Source organism: Arachis stenosperma, chromosome 5 (genome assembly GCF_014773155.1).
Source record: "Arachis stenosperma cultivar V10309 chromosome 5, arast.V10309.gnm1.PFL2, whole genome shotgun sequence".
In the NCBI taxonomy this organism is placed as follows: Eukaryota; Viridiplantae; Streptophyta; class Magnoliopsida; order Fabales; family Fabaceae; genus Arachis; species Arachis stenosperma.
In genome coordinates, this window is record NC_080381.1 from 115,573,672 (window position 1) to 115,592,842 (window position 19,171).

At 37.7% G+C, this 19,171-nt stretch overlaps 3 protein-coding genes across 4 annotated transcripts; 2 read left to right on the forward strand and 1 right to left on the reverse strand.

The window, feature by feature from the left end:
• The first annotated feature begins 1,958 nt into the window (after positions 1–1,958).
• Positions 1,959–3,072, forward strand: LOC130981158 (disease resistance protein RPV1-like). Its single transcript, XM_057904778.1, has 2 exons — positions 1,959–2,558; positions 2,668–3,072. The coding sequence occupies exons 1-2, from the start codon at positions 1,959–1,961 to the stop codon at positions 3,070–3,072; spliced, it is 1,005 nt and encodes a 334-aa protein (XP_057760761.1).
• A 1,776-nt stretch (positions 3,073–4,848) lies between these two features.
• On the forward strand, positions 4,849–8,029 carry LOC130980139 (disease resistance protein Roq1-like). 2 transcript variants are annotated; one of them, XM_057903780.1, is made up of 4 exons: positions 4,849–5,401; positions 5,856–6,461; positions 6,566–7,139; positions 7,278–8,029. In XM_057903780.1, exons 1-4 carry the CDS (start codon positions 4,917–4,919, stop codon positions 7,701–7,703), a joined length of 2,091 nt encoding a protein of 696 aa, XP_057759763.1. In that variant the 5' UTR covers positions 4,849–4,916; the 3' UTR covers positions 7,704–8,029. The 2 variants fall into 2 exon arrangements, with proteins under 2 accessions (XP_057759763.1, XP_057759764.1); XM_057903781.1 differs by having other exon boundaries at positions 4,988–5,401; positions 5,822–6,461.
• An 8,340-nt stretch (positions 8,030–16,369) lies between these two features.
• Positions 16,370–17,698, reverse strand: LOC130981160 (uncharacterized). Its single transcript, XM_057904779.1, has one exon. It carries the CDS (start codon positions 17,696–17,698, stop codon positions 16,370–16,372), a length of 1,329 nt encoding a protein of 442 aa, XP_057760762.1.
• Positions 17,699–19,171: the final 1,473 nt, after the last annotated feature.

Sequence of the window (19,171 nt, forward strand, 5' to 3'; positions counted from 1 at the left end):
CTGCCATGAGGATCTTTTCTGCAAGCTCCAAAGTTTGATCTCTTTGAGACCAAGCTCTGATACCAATTGATGGTTTCAGTGGCTAAGAGAAGGGGGGTTGAATCTTAGCCCCTTTTTGCTTGATTACACTTTCTGGTCTTGGAGGAGATTTTTCTGTTTTTGTCTCGTCTCTAGCCACGAGACTTTTTATTTTTGTCTCGTCACTTGGCACGAGATATTTTTGGTTTTAGCTCCTGTGCAGTAGAAACAGAAATGGAGTAGTAGAGAAAGAAGATTACACCCAAATATATCCTGGTTCAGCTGTTAAGTGCAACGCAGCCTACATCCAGTCTCCATCACAACTATGATGGAATTTCACTATAATCATTCTGATTACAAACTGTAAAGTGCTAACCCAACTAACAAGGGGATTCCCACAGAATCATGAAACACAACATAGATGAACAAAGGAACTCTAAGACATCTATGGCTTTTTCTTTTAATTTTGCACTCTCTGCCTTTTTTCGCTCTATGGCTTTTTTATACAAACCTCACTGTTTGCCTTTTTTCCATGAGACTCAAGACATGACAAAATTAAACAGAAAAATTACAAAACAGAATACATTGAAGGAGAAGAAAATCTGTAAGCTTAGGTAGCTATGAGACTTCTGTGCCTTGCACTCTCACTTTCTTCCCTTGAATCAAACTGTGACTGTTCACTCCTTTTATATAGAAGAGAAGCCTTCACAGTTGAAACAAAAACAAGCTTAACCTATTTTCCTTCAAAATAGATCCGGTTCGGCCACAGAGAGAGAAGAGGTAACTCATGCAAGACCCAACATGCAAGTACCTCTAGTTCTTCCTTGGTCATTACTCTTCATCAATCCGAGCGCTCTATCCTTGGGTTGCTCTCCAAGATGGATTTCTGGCCCTTGATGCTTCATGATGATGATGGCTTCATCTGCTCCAATCTCTGCCTCTTCCATCACTTCGCCACTCTAGCTACTTTCTGTGGTGGTTGAGTAGAATCAGATACAAGCCATGTCTCCAAGGCTCTCCTTCTTGCTGGCCGAATCTTCTTCTTTCTTTTTTTGGTATGGAGAGCTCGAGATTACCTCACCAAATCTTACCACTTTTGGTGATAATCTTAGCCACAGCATACTTTTATTGTGTTATGTTTTCTTGCCATCATCATGATGGTCTTGAGACGTGCTCCATCTCCTTTTCGGTGAGTAGGTGTAGCTCCCATGGCTTCCATTGTTTTCTGGTTAATGACCAAAGAGAAGAAAGAGATGAGAGAGAAGAAACAATCTTGGAAGTAAAACAATTTAATGAAATAAACAAAATTAATTGAGAAGATGTTGCTTTTACTTTCCTTAGGTGGAGTAGCGTGAAGCATAATGATTTCCATCAAATCAAAGTCATATTCTCTCTCATGTTTCCAATGCTTAGCAAATTAAATTTGAAATCCATCCAAAGAGTGTGATGGAATCCGTTTGAAACATTTGAAGCTTTGTTTTCTTTGCTTCATGGTTTCGGACCATGCATGAGGATTTTTGGGCTTGTATCAATAATGGATAAAGCTGGCCCAATTAATGAAAGTGATTTCATCCATGAGCAAATGATAACATTTGCTTTCCTGATAAATTTTGGATCACTCATTGTGGATCACTAGGCATGGAACTTAGTTGGGCTTTGGAGCAATGAACTTCATTCTGGCCCAATAAGTATCACAACAATTCAGCTACACTCATCATAAGCATTAAACCAAAGTTAAATGTAATTGGACTTTCACCAGAATTTTGTTTTCGGCCCAATGTTAAAACCTGCAACAAAATTATTAATTAATATATGTTAAGTGAGAATCAAATTAATAATTTTGTATTTATTTTTTTTAAAATAATATTTAGTCATCACAAATATTAATTTAGAGTTTCCAAACTCATCAACTACAATTTCAAATAGGTATGACTTAGCACATGAAGTTGTCTTATGTATTGAGCAGGAATAAATATGAACACGAGTTTATTGGGAAGATCGTTGAAGTAGTGTTTAGGGAGATTAAACGTGTCTCTTTACATGCTGATTATCCAATTGGATTAGAGTCTCAAGTGTCAGAAGTAAAGTCGCTACTATTCTCCGATGGCTATGATGGTGTCCACATGGTAGGGATTTATGGAAATGCCGGATCAGGCAAAACAACCATAGCTCATGCAATTTATCATTTGATTGCTAATGGTTTTGAAAGTATATGTTTTCTTGAAAATGTGAGAGAAAATTCATATAAGCATGGTTTAGTACATCTTCAAAACATACTTCTTTCCAACATTTTCGAAAGGAAGAATCTCAAATCAAGAAACATTGAACATGGAATTTCAACAATACAGCACTGGCTCCAACAAAAGAAGAAGACCCTTTTGATTCTAGATGATGTTGACAAGATAGAACAATTACAAGCTCTTGCTGGAAAACCTGATTGGTTTGGCAGTGGAACTAGAGTCATCGTTACAACCCGGGACAAACATTTACTAGAAAGCCATGGGATTAAAAGAATATATGTGATGGAGAATTCAAATTCGGTAAATATTCTTGAATTACCTAGTATGATGTTTAAATGGACCAACTTGCTTGGTAGAAGCATATAGAAGTGGCAATCTTTTATCTTACCATCTCATTTCCTACTCTCAGGAGTCAAATATCAGTGCATCAGCTGGAAAGGACAACAGAGAACAACTGGGTGAAAAAAGCACTTTCGGTGATCAAATCAATGGTTCGTTGGAGCCTCTAGTTTCTGAAGATATTAGTCTTGAAAGGAGAAAACAAGCTTCTGTAATTCAAGCAGAATCAAATACAGAAGTCATAGGTTGTAATGAAAATCAAGCAGACATTTGTCATACTCATTTCCCAGAAAGAATTGATAATGGTCGAAAGGAAGTGCCAAATGAAGACAGGGATGTCGATATGGTTGAGAAGTCTTTGTCCGCTCAGTTAGAATCTTTGGAGGAAAAGAAAAGAGAACTTAAGAGCAAATCCGCGCCACAAAAGCTGAGATTGCAGGTTTTCACAACAAAGACACAGTTGGTAAGAGCCTAAGAGAAAAAGAGAAGTGTTTGACAGCGTAAAATCCTGACCGTTGAAAGGGCTAATTTGCAGAACCATGTGCAAGTCATTGGAGGGCGTTAGCATTATTCAGGTTCATGTTAACTAAAATAGGGTGGTTATTAAAGTGTATTTGTAGAAGCATATCGTGTACTATATTTACGATTATTGAGTTTCATTGACACCTGTATTTTTCATTTCTTGTTCACTTGACTGAAACAAGCCAAGATGTTGTTTTCCCTACACTATTAGCTAAATATTTTCCCAATGTAGTTGAGCTCTTGGAAAATCTTCATGATTCGCACGACTATGCTGAGGAGTTAGAACTAGATAGTGAAACTAACAACCAGTACATGGAAGAGGAACAACATTCAGCTTCCATCAATCACAAATAGTTATATGAATTTACCAATTGAGTGAGATATTCTGGATCATTTTGTTGTCGCAATTTGTACCAAAATATCATGAATCACATAAAAATTGGCAATAAGGATAGTGACGGTAATAATCTCCAACTAAAACTTGATGTAGAGAAAGAGAAAAACTAGTGTCATAAAATATGAGTTGCAAAAGAGGTAAATCAAATAAGGGAGCTACTTAGATAAAGATGTCAAAAACGTCTTTTTTAAAAGATGTTTTTTAAAAATTAAAATTTAACACATATAATCAATTAAATTGTATTATTTTTATTAAAATTAGACTAGACAAATCAGTTTAGCAAAAAAATTAATAAATTAAATTTTAAATCAGTATAAATTAATATTTTTTATAAAAAAATTACTACAATTATATATATATATATATATATATATATATATATATATATATATTAGTTTTGAAAATTTAAATTCTAACTCTATAATGATAGAGAAGAAAATGGCTAGAATTTAGAATTCTCAAAATTAATATATATATAATAAGAGTATTTAAGTCATTTTTTATAAAAAATAATATTAATTTAGACGAATTTAAAATTTGATTCACTATTTTTCGGTCAAACTAATTTGTCTTATCTAATTTTAACAAAAATAATATAATTTAAATGATTATATGTGTTAAATTTTAATTATTAAAAAATATCTTTAAAAAAAGACGTTTTCTACGTGTTTATGGGAGCATCTATTAAAAATTAAAAGAAGAAAAGTCAAGAGAGGAAAAGATAGAAGGATAGAGCCAACTAAGAAAATAAGTTATATTTATGTAAGAATGTACTAACTATTACGTTAGATTATTAGAATGTATCAAATATCTAAACCGCGTGGAAGGGCCTACCTTCTATCGACAATATATTTGACCTGTAGTTTATAGGATACCTATATAAGTTTCCATGTCAAACTTGTGTTCCATGTAATTATGTTGAAAGTCGAAACTAATTAGGAATGAAAAATGACAAGATAATAGTAAGATTGACTAACTTTTACTGAATTTGCCATAAAAAAAATCATAGAGATTTAATTGACATATTTTACCTTTTAAAAGATCACGCTAAATTGCATTCGAAATTTTAGTGACTAAGTTGAACCTTTATTAAAATATGAATGAAGAATACATCATCCGTACAAGGAAAACCACCACGAAGGTGAGGAGCAGTGTGATCTGTGAAGTGTAAAAACCTCTGATTCTTTATATATATTTTCTGCCGCTAAGTTGGACTAAGCACAAATATTGTATATTAAAAGATTCCAAGTTGCATGATGACTAAACAAGAAACGAGAAGGTAGCTTCCCTAAACCAATTGTTTTACATGGTGCATTATAAAACGAACCTTATTTTAAAAATGATTCCATTGATTTGAGACCCAGACACCCGAAAACCAAACTAACATTAAAACAGCTCCAATGGCTACTCTGCAAGAATCTGGCAACTCTTCTTCTACCTTGAAGGAATGGGAATTCGATGTGTTCCTCAGCTTCAGAGGCCCTGAAACTCGCTACGGTTTCACCGGCTATCTCCACAAAGCTCTCTGTGAAAAAGGAATCCGCACCTTCATGGATCTTGAGGATCTTATCAGTGGCAACAAAATCCAGCAAACATTTGCTCGGGCAATTGAAAGCTCCAGGATTGCCATCGTTGTGTTCTCAGAGCATTATGCTGACACTTCTTTCTTGTTGAGGGAACTTGTGAAGCTACTGGAGTGCTCTCAACGTTATGGCCAGTTTGTTCTTCCGATTTTCTATTTGGTGGATCCCGGTGACGTGCGGCATCAGAGAGGTAGCTATGAGAAAGCAATGGCGGTGCACGAGGAGCGGTTCAAGGATAAAGCACCAATATGGAGAGCCGCTCTTCGTGACGCAGCCAACTTATCCGGCTTGCATTACAAAGGGTAACTTCATTATTATTTTCTTACTTGGCATTGTTATACAGTAAATGCTAATTTAGTTCTTGAAATTGTTTCTTGATTTAGCACTAAATAGGACAAGGATACAATTTTATATTTTTTGGTCATTGAATCTAATATCGGTGGAAATTTAGGTGCAGTTAACTTAGTTTAACTTAATGTGAAGTTGATAGTTGAGAGATGATCGATAATAAATTAGTTATCATCGTGAGAGTAGATAGCTCGTTAAATAATTTCACAAGTTTGACTAACTTATCATCGATCAGCTCTCAACTATCAATTTCATATCTACTTGAGTTTTCACCTCTAATATCACATCATGAAACTATTTCACTTAATAGTTAAAGTGATTAGGTAGAATAACATGGTTAGTTTATATCTAATAATGGGCATCTTGTGCATTAGCCTGGTTGAGCACAAGTGCTCTTATATTGTGCAGGGATGAATTTGAGTATGAATTTATTGAAAAGATCACTAAACAGGTGTTAGCAATTATTAAAGAGGACATGTTACCTGTTGTTGCTGATTACCCAGTCAGACCAGAGTCCCAAGTGCAAGCTTCCTTTGATTCAGCATCATCTTTTTCTGTCTCAAGGCAATACCAATACCATGTTTTTCTCAGCTTCAGAGGCTGTGATACTCGCTATCGTTTCACTGGCAGTCTCTTTAAAGCTCTCCTTGACAACAAAATTCACACCTTCATGGATGATGTAGGCCTTCACAGAGGGAATGATATATCAAGAACACTCATTGAGGCAATTAAAGGCTCCAGGATTGCCATCATTGTGTTCTCTGAGAACTATGCTGATTCTACTTACTGCTTAGATGAACTTGTCAAGATCTTGGAGTGCCATGAGTCAGATGACCAGTTTGTTTTGCCAGTTTTCTATGAGGTAGATACCAATGACGTGCGACGACAGACAGGTAGTTATGGGGAAGCGATGGCTAAACATGAGGAAAAGTTCAAGGATGACAAATCAAAAGTCGAAAAATGGAAGCGTGCTTTGCATGAAGCAGCTAACTTTACTGGCTTTTGTTTCAAAGGGTACCTCACCATATTTTCTTTCATTGTTCTTTTATTTGTCCAGTTACTAAAATTTAAAATAGAAAATATTGGCATGACATACAGTTGTCTTATATATTGGGCAGAAAAAAATATGAACATGAGTTTATTGCGAAGATTGTTGGAGTGGTTTCAAAGGAGATTAAACGTGTTGCTTTACCTGTTGCTGACTATCCAATTGGACTAGAGTCTCAAGTGTCGAAAGTAAAATCGCTTATATTCTCTGATGGCTATGATGGTGTCCACATGATAGGGATTCATGGAAATGGTGGATCAGGAAAAACAACAATAGCTCATGCAATTTATCATTTGATTGCTAATGGTTTTGAAAGTATATGTTTTCTGGAAAATGTGAGAGAAAATTCATATAAGCATGGTTTAGTACATCTTCAAGATATACTTCTTTCCAACATATTCGAAAGGAAGAATCTCAAATCAACAAGCGTTGAACAAGGAATTTCAAATATAAAGCACTGGCTCCAACAAAAGAAGATCCTTTTGATTCTAGATGATGTTGACAAGATAGAGCAGTTACAAGCTCTTGCTGGAAAACCTGATTGGTTCGGCCGTGGAACTAGAGTCATCATTACGACACGAGACAAAGATTTGCTAGTATGCCATGGCATTCAAAGAATATATCAGCTGGAGAATTCAAATCCGGTAAATGTTCTTGAATTAGTTGGAGAGCTTTTAAAACTATCCATTTTAGTCCAAGTAATTTGAATGTCTTGTATAGTAAATAGTTCTTGTGGAGTTATGTTAATCATATTACTTACCATCTCTTTTTTCTCCTTGCAGGAGTCAAATATCACTGCATCTGCAAGAAAAGACAACACAGAACAAGTGGTTGAAAAAATCATCAGTGGCCAAGTCAATGGTTCATTAGAGCCTCCATTTTCAGAAGATACTAATGTTGATAGAAGCAAACAAGTGTCGGTTATTCAAGCTCAATCAAATGCACAAGTCATATGTCAGTTTAATGAAAACCAAGCAGAGTTTTGTCATACACGTTTTCTAGAAAGAATAGAAAGTGCCAACATCAGTTTGAAAGTGAAGGAGGAACTTGAAGTTAAAGACTTGTCTTTGTGTGCTAAGTTGGCATCTTTGGAGGAAAAGAAAAGAGAACTTGAAGAGCAAATTCGTGCAGTAAAAGCTGAGATTTCAGATTCTACAGCAGAGAGACAGTTGCTAAGAGAAAAAGAGTTGGCAATGGAAAAAAGCTGAAAGGTGAAAGAGATGATTTGAGGAACCAAGTGCCAAGGTTGAAAGTTGAGCAAGAATGGGAAAAGGTGAGAAGCTAGTATTGAAGCATAGTGATCATGGCTTGGAGAAAAAGTCATTGGAGATTTTTGGCAATATTAAGGTTTATGTTAATCAAAATAGGGTGGTCATCAAAGAGTTTTACAACTACTTTAATTTCACTGTAGTGTATTTTTAGGAGCATATCATGCACTATACATGTTGAGTGGCACTGTGGTGTATGTATGTTTCATTTCTCTTTCAGACAAAAACAAAAAAGAATGTTTCATTTCTTATTCTTTGGACTCTGACATTTCTTTCTTCAAATGAATGATTGGTCTAATGATCACATATGTGATATATGGCCTTCTATTATGTGTACTTGCGATCAGTTTTACTTAGACTTTTTCTAATATGGGGAATTTTTAGGTGGTTGTCTCTTGTTTATTGTCTTATAAACACTACTTTGGATTGTTTGGTTAAAGAAAAACGGTATCTTTTTTTTTTTTTTTCTAATTAATCATGTGTTGATAAAAAATATTACAGTATACTGTTATAGAAAAATACTGAGAATCTTAACTTATTTTCTTAATTTTTTAATTTCTAATATACATATTTAAATTTTTACTCATTTTTAATTATTAAAAAGATAATTAAGAAGATGAATTGAGATTCTCAACCATATTCTTCACTTATGTATTTTTGTACATTCCAATTTAGAGTTATATTTTAAATATGAATTGATGATATAGAGTTTAGTCTATGATGCACGGAGACACGGATACGAGACACGCGACACGCGAATTTTAAAATCTTACATGACACGGGAACACGTATACATATAAAATATAAAGTATTTTTTAGATAAACCGTAATGATATTTTAATATTTTATTGATATTAAAATATAAATTAATTTTTTAAATTACTTTTATTGTTTTATTTTAATTATATTAAGTATTTAAAATATTTTTTATTTTAATAAATAATAATGTATACTATATTTAAATTTATTTTAAGAATATATATTAAGAATAAGATCGGACACGCTGACATGTGATGGTATTTAGGTATGTCCAAGTGTGTCCAGAGAAGAATTTTTTTTTTTATTGAGACACGGTTTGGACACAGCAGACACACGTGTCGGATGAGTGTCGGTGAGTGTCGTGTCCGAAATGTGTCCGACATGCAGACACGACAACTCAACAAAGTGTCTATGCTTCGTAGAGTTTAGTCAATCTGTATACTTTTAAATTTAAAAGGATTATTTTAATAATTTTAAGTTCAAAAATGAAAGTACATATGATCTAAAGTTCAAGAAATAAAGTACAATTAATTCTGAAAATTAATAGTTTCTTATTTTTTTTTTTCAAAGTTAGGAATGAAATTCAAACCCGAAACTTTTAGGTGAGGATGAGAAGATTATGTCATCTGAGTTATAATTCGTTAGTTTGGAAATTAATAGTTGCAAATAAAATAACTAATCAAAATTATTTACAACAATAATTAGTTTTAAAGGAATACATATTTGTGGTTGATATTTGATATTTAAAATATTTATAGTTGTAAAAATATTGACAATATATAGAATATTGATTTTTTGTTTGAAATTTTGATATTGCTTGTTAACACCATAAAAATACTGGAATTTTTTATATTTAATGTATTTCTTTTTTTTTTTTTTTGGGTCTTGGATATTCAATTTTAATGTTTTTTTTTTTTGGAAACTAATTTCAATGTATTTGACTAAACATATTCTAGTCCCCAAAAACACATATTCTACCTAACTGGGCACTTAGATATTGGGCTTTCTTGTTAGTCTTGAGTCAGAACCCCCTTGATTCTCACCTCTTTGAACTATGAGGGCTTCGTGGGCCCAATGCTTCCACAGATATACTTTTGAGTTTTGAGTCATAACCTTTTTCTTTTTGGTATTTATATTAGTTTATATAAGGCATTTTCAAAATTTTTGACAAATTTTAAAATTTTTTGTTTAGATATTTTGTCATTTTAATTTTTAAAATTATTTTTGTTAGCATCTAACCTCTTTATTGTATTTTTGTACTCTTTGGATAGACTTAAAATCAGCTTTTAAAAACATTATAAAAAAAGTTTTGCCACTTGACGGATTTTAGAATATTTTCATTTCTTTATACTTTAAAAAGTAAAATTAATTATCAAATTAATTATCTGTGTAAAATATATATTAAAAGATACATTAAAAATATGTAAAACAATATGTATATATATAAAAAAGTTGATTTAATAATTATTTTTTAATACACATTGTTCTTACCGAGATGAGCCGAGGTATGGGTCGTCTTCCTTAGAAGGTAGGTCGGCCTCCAAGGCTTGATACGAATCACACCGTCGAGGAAAGAACCGGGGAGGTGGGTACCTGCAAAGGCACTCCGACGCTCAAGTCAGTAGTAGAATATATGTATGGAGGTTTTTCTCAGAAAGATAGATTACCTTTTTGTTCCTGCTCCTCTTGTTTTTATACTCGCTCGGATAGAGCCGATTATTTTCCGTAGCCGTAACTTCGGGGAAAGCATTAACTGTTTGTCTGGCGTTATGGAAATAAACGTCTGGCCAAAATAAATGCCGATTATTACAAATGCTCGGTTAAGATCATGGGCGCGTTACCGAGCTATAACTCGTAACCGTTCTTCCGGGTCATATCACAGCCCCCAAGCTTGGCCTGTCCTTGAGGAGACGGGTTGAGCTTTTGTCGAGTTATAGATCGGTATACGGAGCCCCCAGGTCAACTCGGATCACTCCGTTTTTACACTTTATAGTTAAGTTTTGGAAAATTTTATTTAATTGGGTGTTGTGCGTTGTCATCATTGTGACTTGGTTCAACTTCCAATGATCCCTTTTAACCGTTATAAGTGACATTAAATGAATGGCTCAGATTAAGTTATGGAACTGAAAGGTTTATTAAATTAGTGGCTTGGGTTCAAAACCAAACTTCTGCATAGCGTGTTTAAGTGGGGGGTAGCAGTTTTCACAGAGACATGAGTGCAAGAGGTCAGTAAATCTTCTTTGTTTCTTCCATCTGCTAGTGTTTGTTTTTTGGTTTTTCTTGAGAATGAGTGAGGCTAAGAAAAAATTGTTACCTCAAATTGGTAACGATGAGGATTACAACTGGGTTGATAAAGATGTTCATATTCGGGCTTCGTTGTTTTCGGATACTGAGAGTGTGAGCAGGGTGAACTTGGGTAGGGTTGCGAGGAGCGGCTTTCGGTTGGAACTACTGCCGTGCAGCCGTTCTGATCGTGTTTTCCACAGAAAAAATGATTTTCAAAGTTTTTATATGTATAGTTGTGTCATCGAGGAACTGCGCGTAAAACTTCCCTTTACTAGCTTTGAATGTAATGTGTTGAGGCAAATGAACTGCGCCCCTTCCCAAGTACACCCGAATGGCTGGGCTTTTATCAGATGTTTTCAAGCTTTAATGAATTTTCTTGAGATTGAGGCAGAAGTGGAATTGTTTTTTTCCTTGTTCCAAGCCAAAGGGGTGTGGAAGGGTTTGTGGATCAACCTGAATAGTACTCCTGGTTTTTGCATTTTCAAACTTTATAAATCATCCTTTAAAGACTTTAAAGAAATGTTTCTGAAGGTGAAATCTGTTGATGATGAATTTCCGTTTTATCTTGATGAGAATTTAGGGGAAAAATTCCCTATGTATTGGTGTTGCCATCCGCAACACATACTGGGTGTCGAATTCATTAACAGTCGAAATGAATGCATTATTTCATTTCTGCTTGAAATGGTTGGTAGGGGTGGTTTAATATCTGTTTCTGATTTGCTTTGCTGGGAAGAGGATAAGTCTGCTGTGATAAAGTATTTTGGTAAGGAAAGTTTGTTGACATATTCCGATCCTTAATACTTTTGATTTGCTGGTTAATTCTGTTTTTGTGTTGCAGCTGGTAGCTTTCCTGGGGTAACGGCATCTAGCTTGAGGTCCCGGTTTAAAATTAAGAATTTAGAGGGGTCCTCGTCGAACGCGGACAAGGCGGATGGTGGTGCCGAAGTAAATCAGCCCCCACCGAGGAAAAAGGCTATTGTTTTCAAAAAAAGAAAGTCGGAATTGTCCTTGCCAGATGAGGCGCAAGGTAAGGATGAAAACGTGCGACTGGAAGATTTAGCTAGTTTTTTAACAAAGCAGGAGAGATTACATGCTTTTGAGGAAAACGAGGAGGGTTCTTCAGTGTGGAGTAAGAAGTTTCCTTTTAGCGTCGTTGCCGACGAGGTGGTTCAGGCTATGACAGATATTAAACGGGTGGAAGAGGTTGGGGATATAGGGGTCGACCAGTTTTTACAGGTTCATTACTTTCTTTGTGTTTTTTTTTTTTAAATAAAATGCCTGATCAGAGATTTACTAATCTTTATTTGTTAGGTATTGGGTTTCCGATTGGCTAGTATTGGTCGTAGCCAAGAGAAAAGGCATAGGAAGGCCCTTAGCGAGGCTTCCCAAGTTTCCGAGTTAAAGGATCAGTTAGCGTTAAAAGAGACAAGTTTGACCGATTTAAAGAAGAAAATGTCTGACGTTGAAGCCGAGTTGAAGGTGGAGAAGGAATGTCATGAGAGGATTTCTGATTTGCTTAAAAAGAAGGAAGATGACTTGTCAAGTTTAAGTGAACAGGTTATCGAAGTTTCGGCCAAAATGAAAGAGATCGAGAGTAGCCGAGAATCGGATATTCTGGATGCTTTCACAGAGGGGTTTCAGCGGGCGGTAATTCAGGCGAGGTTTCTTGTTCCGGATAGAGATTTTGCTGCCATGGATCCCAGCAAAATAGTTCGTGACGGCAAGCTTGTTGATGATGAAGAAGCTGCCGAGGAAGAAGACGATAATCTGGTTGACTAATGTATTGGCGTAGGTAGCCTTTTGTTACTGTGTTTTGAAGGGTTTATACCCTGTTGTTTGGACTGATCTTTTGTTCTATTTTTTGGAAAAAACTGTTTAGATTAGGGGTTTCGTTTTCCTAATCATGTACTTCGTAGCCTCTGTTTTGGCTTATATGACAGTGATAATTATCTGAATTTGCGCATTCGTATTATAATGCGACTTTTTTGTTTTTATATTACTGATTAATCCATTAAGTTGCATAGAACAGGCCCTTTCATGAGGGAGTTTAAATATGCATAAATGAGAAAAAGTTGGTTTTCATTAAAAGCAGTACCTGTACAATGTTGTTTAGGTAAGCCAGCCTCATTAAAACCTCCACAAGCAAAAACCCTTTTGGGAAAAAATTCTTGTGGTAGGAAAAAGAGTACTGGCATGCTGCTTTATTAGCTGTAGTATTGCTTCAAAGAGTTGATGTTCCATGTGTTAGGAAGCTTGGTTCCGTCTATCTCTTCCAGCCTATAAGCTCCTTTGCCCAAGACTTCATGTATTCTATATGGACCTTCCCAAGTTGCTGCGAGTTTTCCATGGGAAGGAGGTCGGCGAGCTTGCTCTATTTTTCTGAGTACTAGATCACCAATGTTGAAGGACCTTGGGATTACCTTCCGTGCATATCGTCGGCTGAGTTGTTGTTGTAATGCGCGGTGCCTAACAGCTGCTGTTTCTCTAATTTCTTCGATCAGGTCGAGCTCTGCCTGCCGAGCTTGATCATGTTGCTCGGCCAATGTTCTTATTGAGCCTTGGGACACCTCTATAGGAATCATCGCTTCTGATCCATAGACCAAACGAAATGGGGTTTCTTTGGTCACCGAATGAGCCGTGGTATTATAGGCCCATAATACTTCGGGAACGAGCTCGGCCCACAATCCCTTGGCATTGTCAAGCTTTTTACGCAGCGCCTGTAGGATCACTTTGTTAGCGGCTTCTGCTAGTCCGTTTGACTGTGGATGTTCCACTGAGGCGAAGTGTTGCTTTATTTTCAAATTCTGCAAAAAAGTCTTGAAATTTTGGTCAATGAACTGCCGACCATTGTCGGTTACAATGTGACCTGGGATACCAAATCTGCAAATTATGCTTTTCCAAACAAAGCTTATCATCTGTGTGGATGTGATCCTTGCCAGAGGTTGTGCCTCAATCCATTTTGAAAAATAATCGATTGCAACTACCAAATATTTTACCTGTCTCGGGGCGATGGGGAATGGCCCGAGGATATCGATTCCCCATCTATCAAATGGCCAGCTTACCACCGAGTTGTGAAGATGCTCTGCGGGCATATTGATGATCGGCGAATGCTTCTGACAATTGTCACAGCTTCGAACTTTATGTTTGCTATCTTCCCATATTGTTGGCCAATAAAAGCCGGCCCGAAGTATCTTCTGGGCGAGGCTTCGAGCCCCAGAATGTATTCCGCAAATGCCCTCGTGGGCCTCGGACAAAACAAGGTCGGCTTCCCACCTGTCCAAACATTTTAATAGAGGTCGAGAGTAACCTCGCCTATACAAAGTGTTATTTAACAAAGTAAAAAACGTGGCTTGTCGCCGAAATTTGCTCTTATCCTCAATTTCCTCGGGAATGAACCCAAAACGGAGATATTGAATGTAAGGGTGTTGCCAACTGTCTTTATTGACTATGTTTAATATGTTGAATGTCTCAGTGCTGGGTTTGTCTAGGATTGACTGTAAAAGGGTGGCAGTGTGGGCTTGTGTTGTTGCTAATTTTGACAGGACATCAGCTCTGTGATTTTGCTCTCTAGGTATATGAATAATCTCGATTTTAGAAAAATTGTGTAATAATTGTTGTACGATGTCCAAATATTTTAATAAAATCGGGTCCTTTGTTTGAAAACTGTGGTTCACTTGCTGAACTACTAACAATGAATCACAATAAACTTTTAAATTATCAACACGTAAATCGGCAGCTAACCTGAGCCCGGCTATGAGGGCTTCATACTCGGCCTGGTTGTTGCTGGCCTTGAATGAAAATCTGAGAGAATGCTCGAGAGCTATGCCCTCCGAGTTCTCGAGTAACATTCCAGCGCCGGCCCCGTGAGGGTTCGAAGCACCATCTACAAATAAGGACCATTCCGGGTTAGATGTGGTTGAACATGGCTCTGTGAGTTCGGCAACAAAATCCACTAAGTGTTGGGACTTGATTGATCCTCGCGGTTGATATTGGATGTCGAATTCCGAGAGCTCAATGGCCCATTTGATCAGCCTTCCTGCTAGCTCGGGCTTCGAAAGGATCTGCCGTAGAGGTTGTCCGGTCTTGACAATGATTGTGTGACTTTGGAAATATGGTCGGAGACGTCTGGAGGAAAAAACTAAGGCCATGGCTACTTTTTCCAACATCGGGTAGCGAAGTTCGGCATTCTGTAATGACTTGCTCACAAAATATACTGGCTGTTGGTTCTTATCTGTTTCTATCACAAGAGCAGAACTAATTGTCATATCAGTAATAGACAGATATATATATACAATGGCTCACCGAGCTTTGGTTTTTGTAGAATAGGAGGCTTTGAGAGGATTTCCTTTAGATTTGTGAAAGCCATTTCACACTGTTGATTCCATTCAAAATGCTTTGTACTCTTCCTTAAACATTGAAAGAAATTTAAGGATTTGGGTGCTAAACATGGTAAGAATCTGGATAAGGCCGCTAACCGTCCCGTTAGTCTTTGAACTTCCTTTATTGTCGTTGGACTCTTCATGTCAAGTATTGCTTGACATTTCTCCGGGTTTGCCTCAATACCCCTGCTGGTGAGGATGAACCCGAGGAATTTTCCTCCTTGTACCCCGAAGGCACACTTTTCTGGATTTAATCGCATCCTGTATCGTCGGATTTGTTCGAAGATCTCGGCCAGGTCCTGGATATGGGGGTCGCCGAGCTTTGTTTTGGCAACCATATCATCAACGTAAACTTCTATATTCCGGCCTATTTGCTGCTCGAAGATCTTGTTCATAAGGCGTTGATATGTTGCACCTGCATTCTTTAGACCAAAAGGCATAACATTATAGCAGTAATTACCAGCCTCGGTTATGAAAGCTGTTTTTTCTTGATCTGTTGGATGCATTAGAATCTGGTTATAACCAGAATAAGCGTCCATGAAGCTTAAAGTACCGTAACCGCAAGAATTATCAACCAGAGTATCAATGCAAGGTAAGGGATAAGCATCTTTAGGGCATGCTCTATTTAAGTCAGTAAAATCGACGCACATGCGCCACTTACCATTGTTTTTTCTTACCATAACAACGTTGGCTAGCCACGTTGTGAACCTAATTTCTCTGATGAATTTGGCGTCGATTAGCTTTTTTACCTCGGCTATTGATGCTTGTCTTTTTTCAGTGCCGAGGTTTCTCTTTTTCTGGGAGACCGGCCGAGCTGCTGGATTGATATTCAACTTGTGTGTTATAACAGACGGATCTATTCCAGGCATATCAGCGGAGGTCCATGCAAATAAGTCGACGTTTTGTCGCAGGAAGCTTTCAAGGCTTTTCCTTTCTTCGTCAGTCATTGAGGTGCCCACAAAAGTGAATTGCATCGGATCACCAGTTAGAGAGATCTTTGTCAATTCCTCATTTGGCATAGGCCGATCTTCAAAATCGGCCCGAGGGTCGAGTTCAGCCAATACTATATTTTCTGATTTGATGGAGTTGACTTGTGGTTGTCCGGTCTTTTTGATGGGCTTTAAGCTGGTGTTGTAGCATCGCCGAGCTTCCTGGAGGTCACCATGGACTGTAGCCACGACGTTATCCGAGTGTGGTCTGTAACCACACCGATCCGAGCACAGGAACTCGTTCTCCTGAGAATCCGACCAGGTCTCCAAGATACGGTTGCAGAATATTGTTGCTCAGCTTCATTTTTTCGAAGGTGGTGAAAAATAAAACATCCGCACTGCTTCCTGGGTCGAGTAAAACTTTTCGTACTATCAGATCTCCTAACTGAATAGAAATGACGACAGGGTCATCTAGATTGGCGTCAACACCATTTAAGTCGGTTGATTTGAAGACCACTTCTGGGGTGTTTATCGTCGGCCGAGGATTGCTGGGAGCGTCTGTTACTGCTAACATGGCCCGATAAGTTCGTTTTCTGGCTGAGCTTGTGTGTCCACCTCCAGCATAACCTCTTGAAATGCAATTTATTACCCCTCTAGGTTGTGCCGGAGCTTTCTCCTTTCCTTTCGAGGATGTGCCTGCTGCTGATGTATCAGGTGTTGGGATGGTGTTTCTCTGCATGTGTCCTGTAATGAACTTGTCGAGATGTCCTTGTCTTGCCAGTCGTTCTAGGAGATCCTTAGCAATAACGCATTCATCGGTTGTGTGTCCGTGCTTTTGGTGGAAAGTGCAGTATTTTGATTTGTCAACTCCCTTTGATTCCGGATAGTTGTCAGCTTTTCGAGGAGGCCTTATTAATTTAGAGTTTAGTATCTCCTTGATGATATCATCCCTTTTTGCGTTGAACTGGGTGTATGAGTCATAACGAGGGACTGGCTTGAATGCTTTCTTGTTATCTTGGGATTTATCGTCATCCTTGCTTGCAGGCGATCTTTCTGTCTTTCGTGCTTGCCTGAGCTCTTCAACATCAATCTGACCTTTAGCCTTCTCCCGAAATTCAGCCAAGGTTTTAGGCTTTGCTACGGCGATAGTTTCTTGAAACTTGCCGGGGCGGAGGCCGCTCTTAATGACATGAAGGTGAACCTCTGGGTGGAGATCGGGAATTCTCATGGCGACCTTGGTGAATCGCGTGATGTAATCCTTCAAGCTTTCTTGCGGCCCCTGTTTAATGGTTGTCAAATAGTCCGAATCGTGCAAGTAGATTGCTGATGCGGCAAAATGATCTTCAAATTGCCTCGCCAGCTCCTGGAATCGCGATATAGAATCTGCAGGCAAAGAGCAAAACCAGTCAAGTGCAGGACCATCTAAAAATGACGGAAAACAGCGACATAAAATTGGGTCGGATGCACCGTTGACGATCATAATAGATCGGAATTTTTTGACGTGCTGCTTCGGGTCTCCTAGTCCATCGTATGGTGTCAGGGTCGTCGGCAGGGTGAATTGCCTTGGCAATTGAAAATTCATTATATCGGCCGTAAATGGTCCGGCAGAGTTGTCTCATTGTTCCTCTTCGTCATCAGGTTGACCTTCCTCGTTGTTGTTGCCTCCTCCCTCATTACTCTGAGGTGTTTCCGAGACATGAGTCGGATTCGACCGTCGCTCGTCGTTTTCTTGATGGTCGTTGTTGTGCTCTATTCGGGCGTTAACCAGCTGCGCGATTTGATTTTGCATCCTTTGATTCTCCTCCGCCATCCGTTGGTTCGCCTGTTGAAGCTCGGTCACCATCCTCATGAGTTCGAGGGTGGTGGGGGAAGGAACATCAGCCATGTTCAAATGCTAGAGTACTTTAGGGCCTTCAGCAGATGATATCTTTAAGCTTCTGCCCCACGGTGGGCGCCAATGTTCTTACCGAGATGAGCCGAGGTATGGGTCGTCTTCCTTAGAAGGTAGGTCGGCCTCCAAGGCTTGATACGAATCACACCGTCGAGGAAAGAACCGGGGAGGTGGGTACCTACAAAGGCACTCCGACGCTCAAGTCAGTAGTAGAATATATGTATGGAGGTTTTTCTCAGAAAGATAGATTACCTTTTTATTCCTGCTCCTCTTGTTTTTATACTCGCTCGGATAGAGCCGATTATTTTCCGTAGCCGTAACGTCGGGGAAAGCATTAACTGTTTGTCTGGCGTTATGGAAATAAACGTCTGGCCAAAATAAATGCCGATTATTACAAATGCTCGGTTAAGATCATGGGCGCATTACCGAGCTATAACTCGTAACCGTTCTTCCGGGTCATATCACACATAAATTGTTTATTTATTTTTTTTAGGAAAACACTCACAAAATTGCTGTGCTTTACAGTATACAGTATAAAACCGTTCACTTTTTTTCAGTACCATACCCTTAAGATTGTGCTCTGTGAATTGGCCAGAAATTTTCTCTAACAAACAAAGCTATAATTCTTCCTTGTTAGCACCTAAGTAAGCCATCTCAGTATCTCAAAGTCTATTTCCATTTTTCAAAAGGAGGTTGATCTTTTGATTTTCAGGTTTCTTCCTTTCACAAGATTTTTGCATCTTACTTGCTTGATAAAATTCCCTGTTATTGGAAGTTTCTTTGTTTTATACTATAGCTTCATATTCTAATTTTATACTGAGACATTTTGCTTATTTTTGTTTCTATCTCTGAACAAAATTGTATCATGATGCCGTTGTATTTTTGTCATGGATAATTGCCAAACAATGTTGAAGGGTATATACGATCAACCATGCTTCTTACATGTACATAAAAAATTAGCTACTTGTATAGAATGTTGAAATACAAAATACATATTGAAAAACGAGTTAAATATTACATGTGTTTATACACAATTACACGGTGGCTGATTTTTCATATGCACATAGCATTTTTAACACAATTTACCCATAATTACTCATGCATGTAGTGAATGATAAAAGCATTTTCCTAATATGTGCATTCAATTTCTTAAAAAGGATTGCT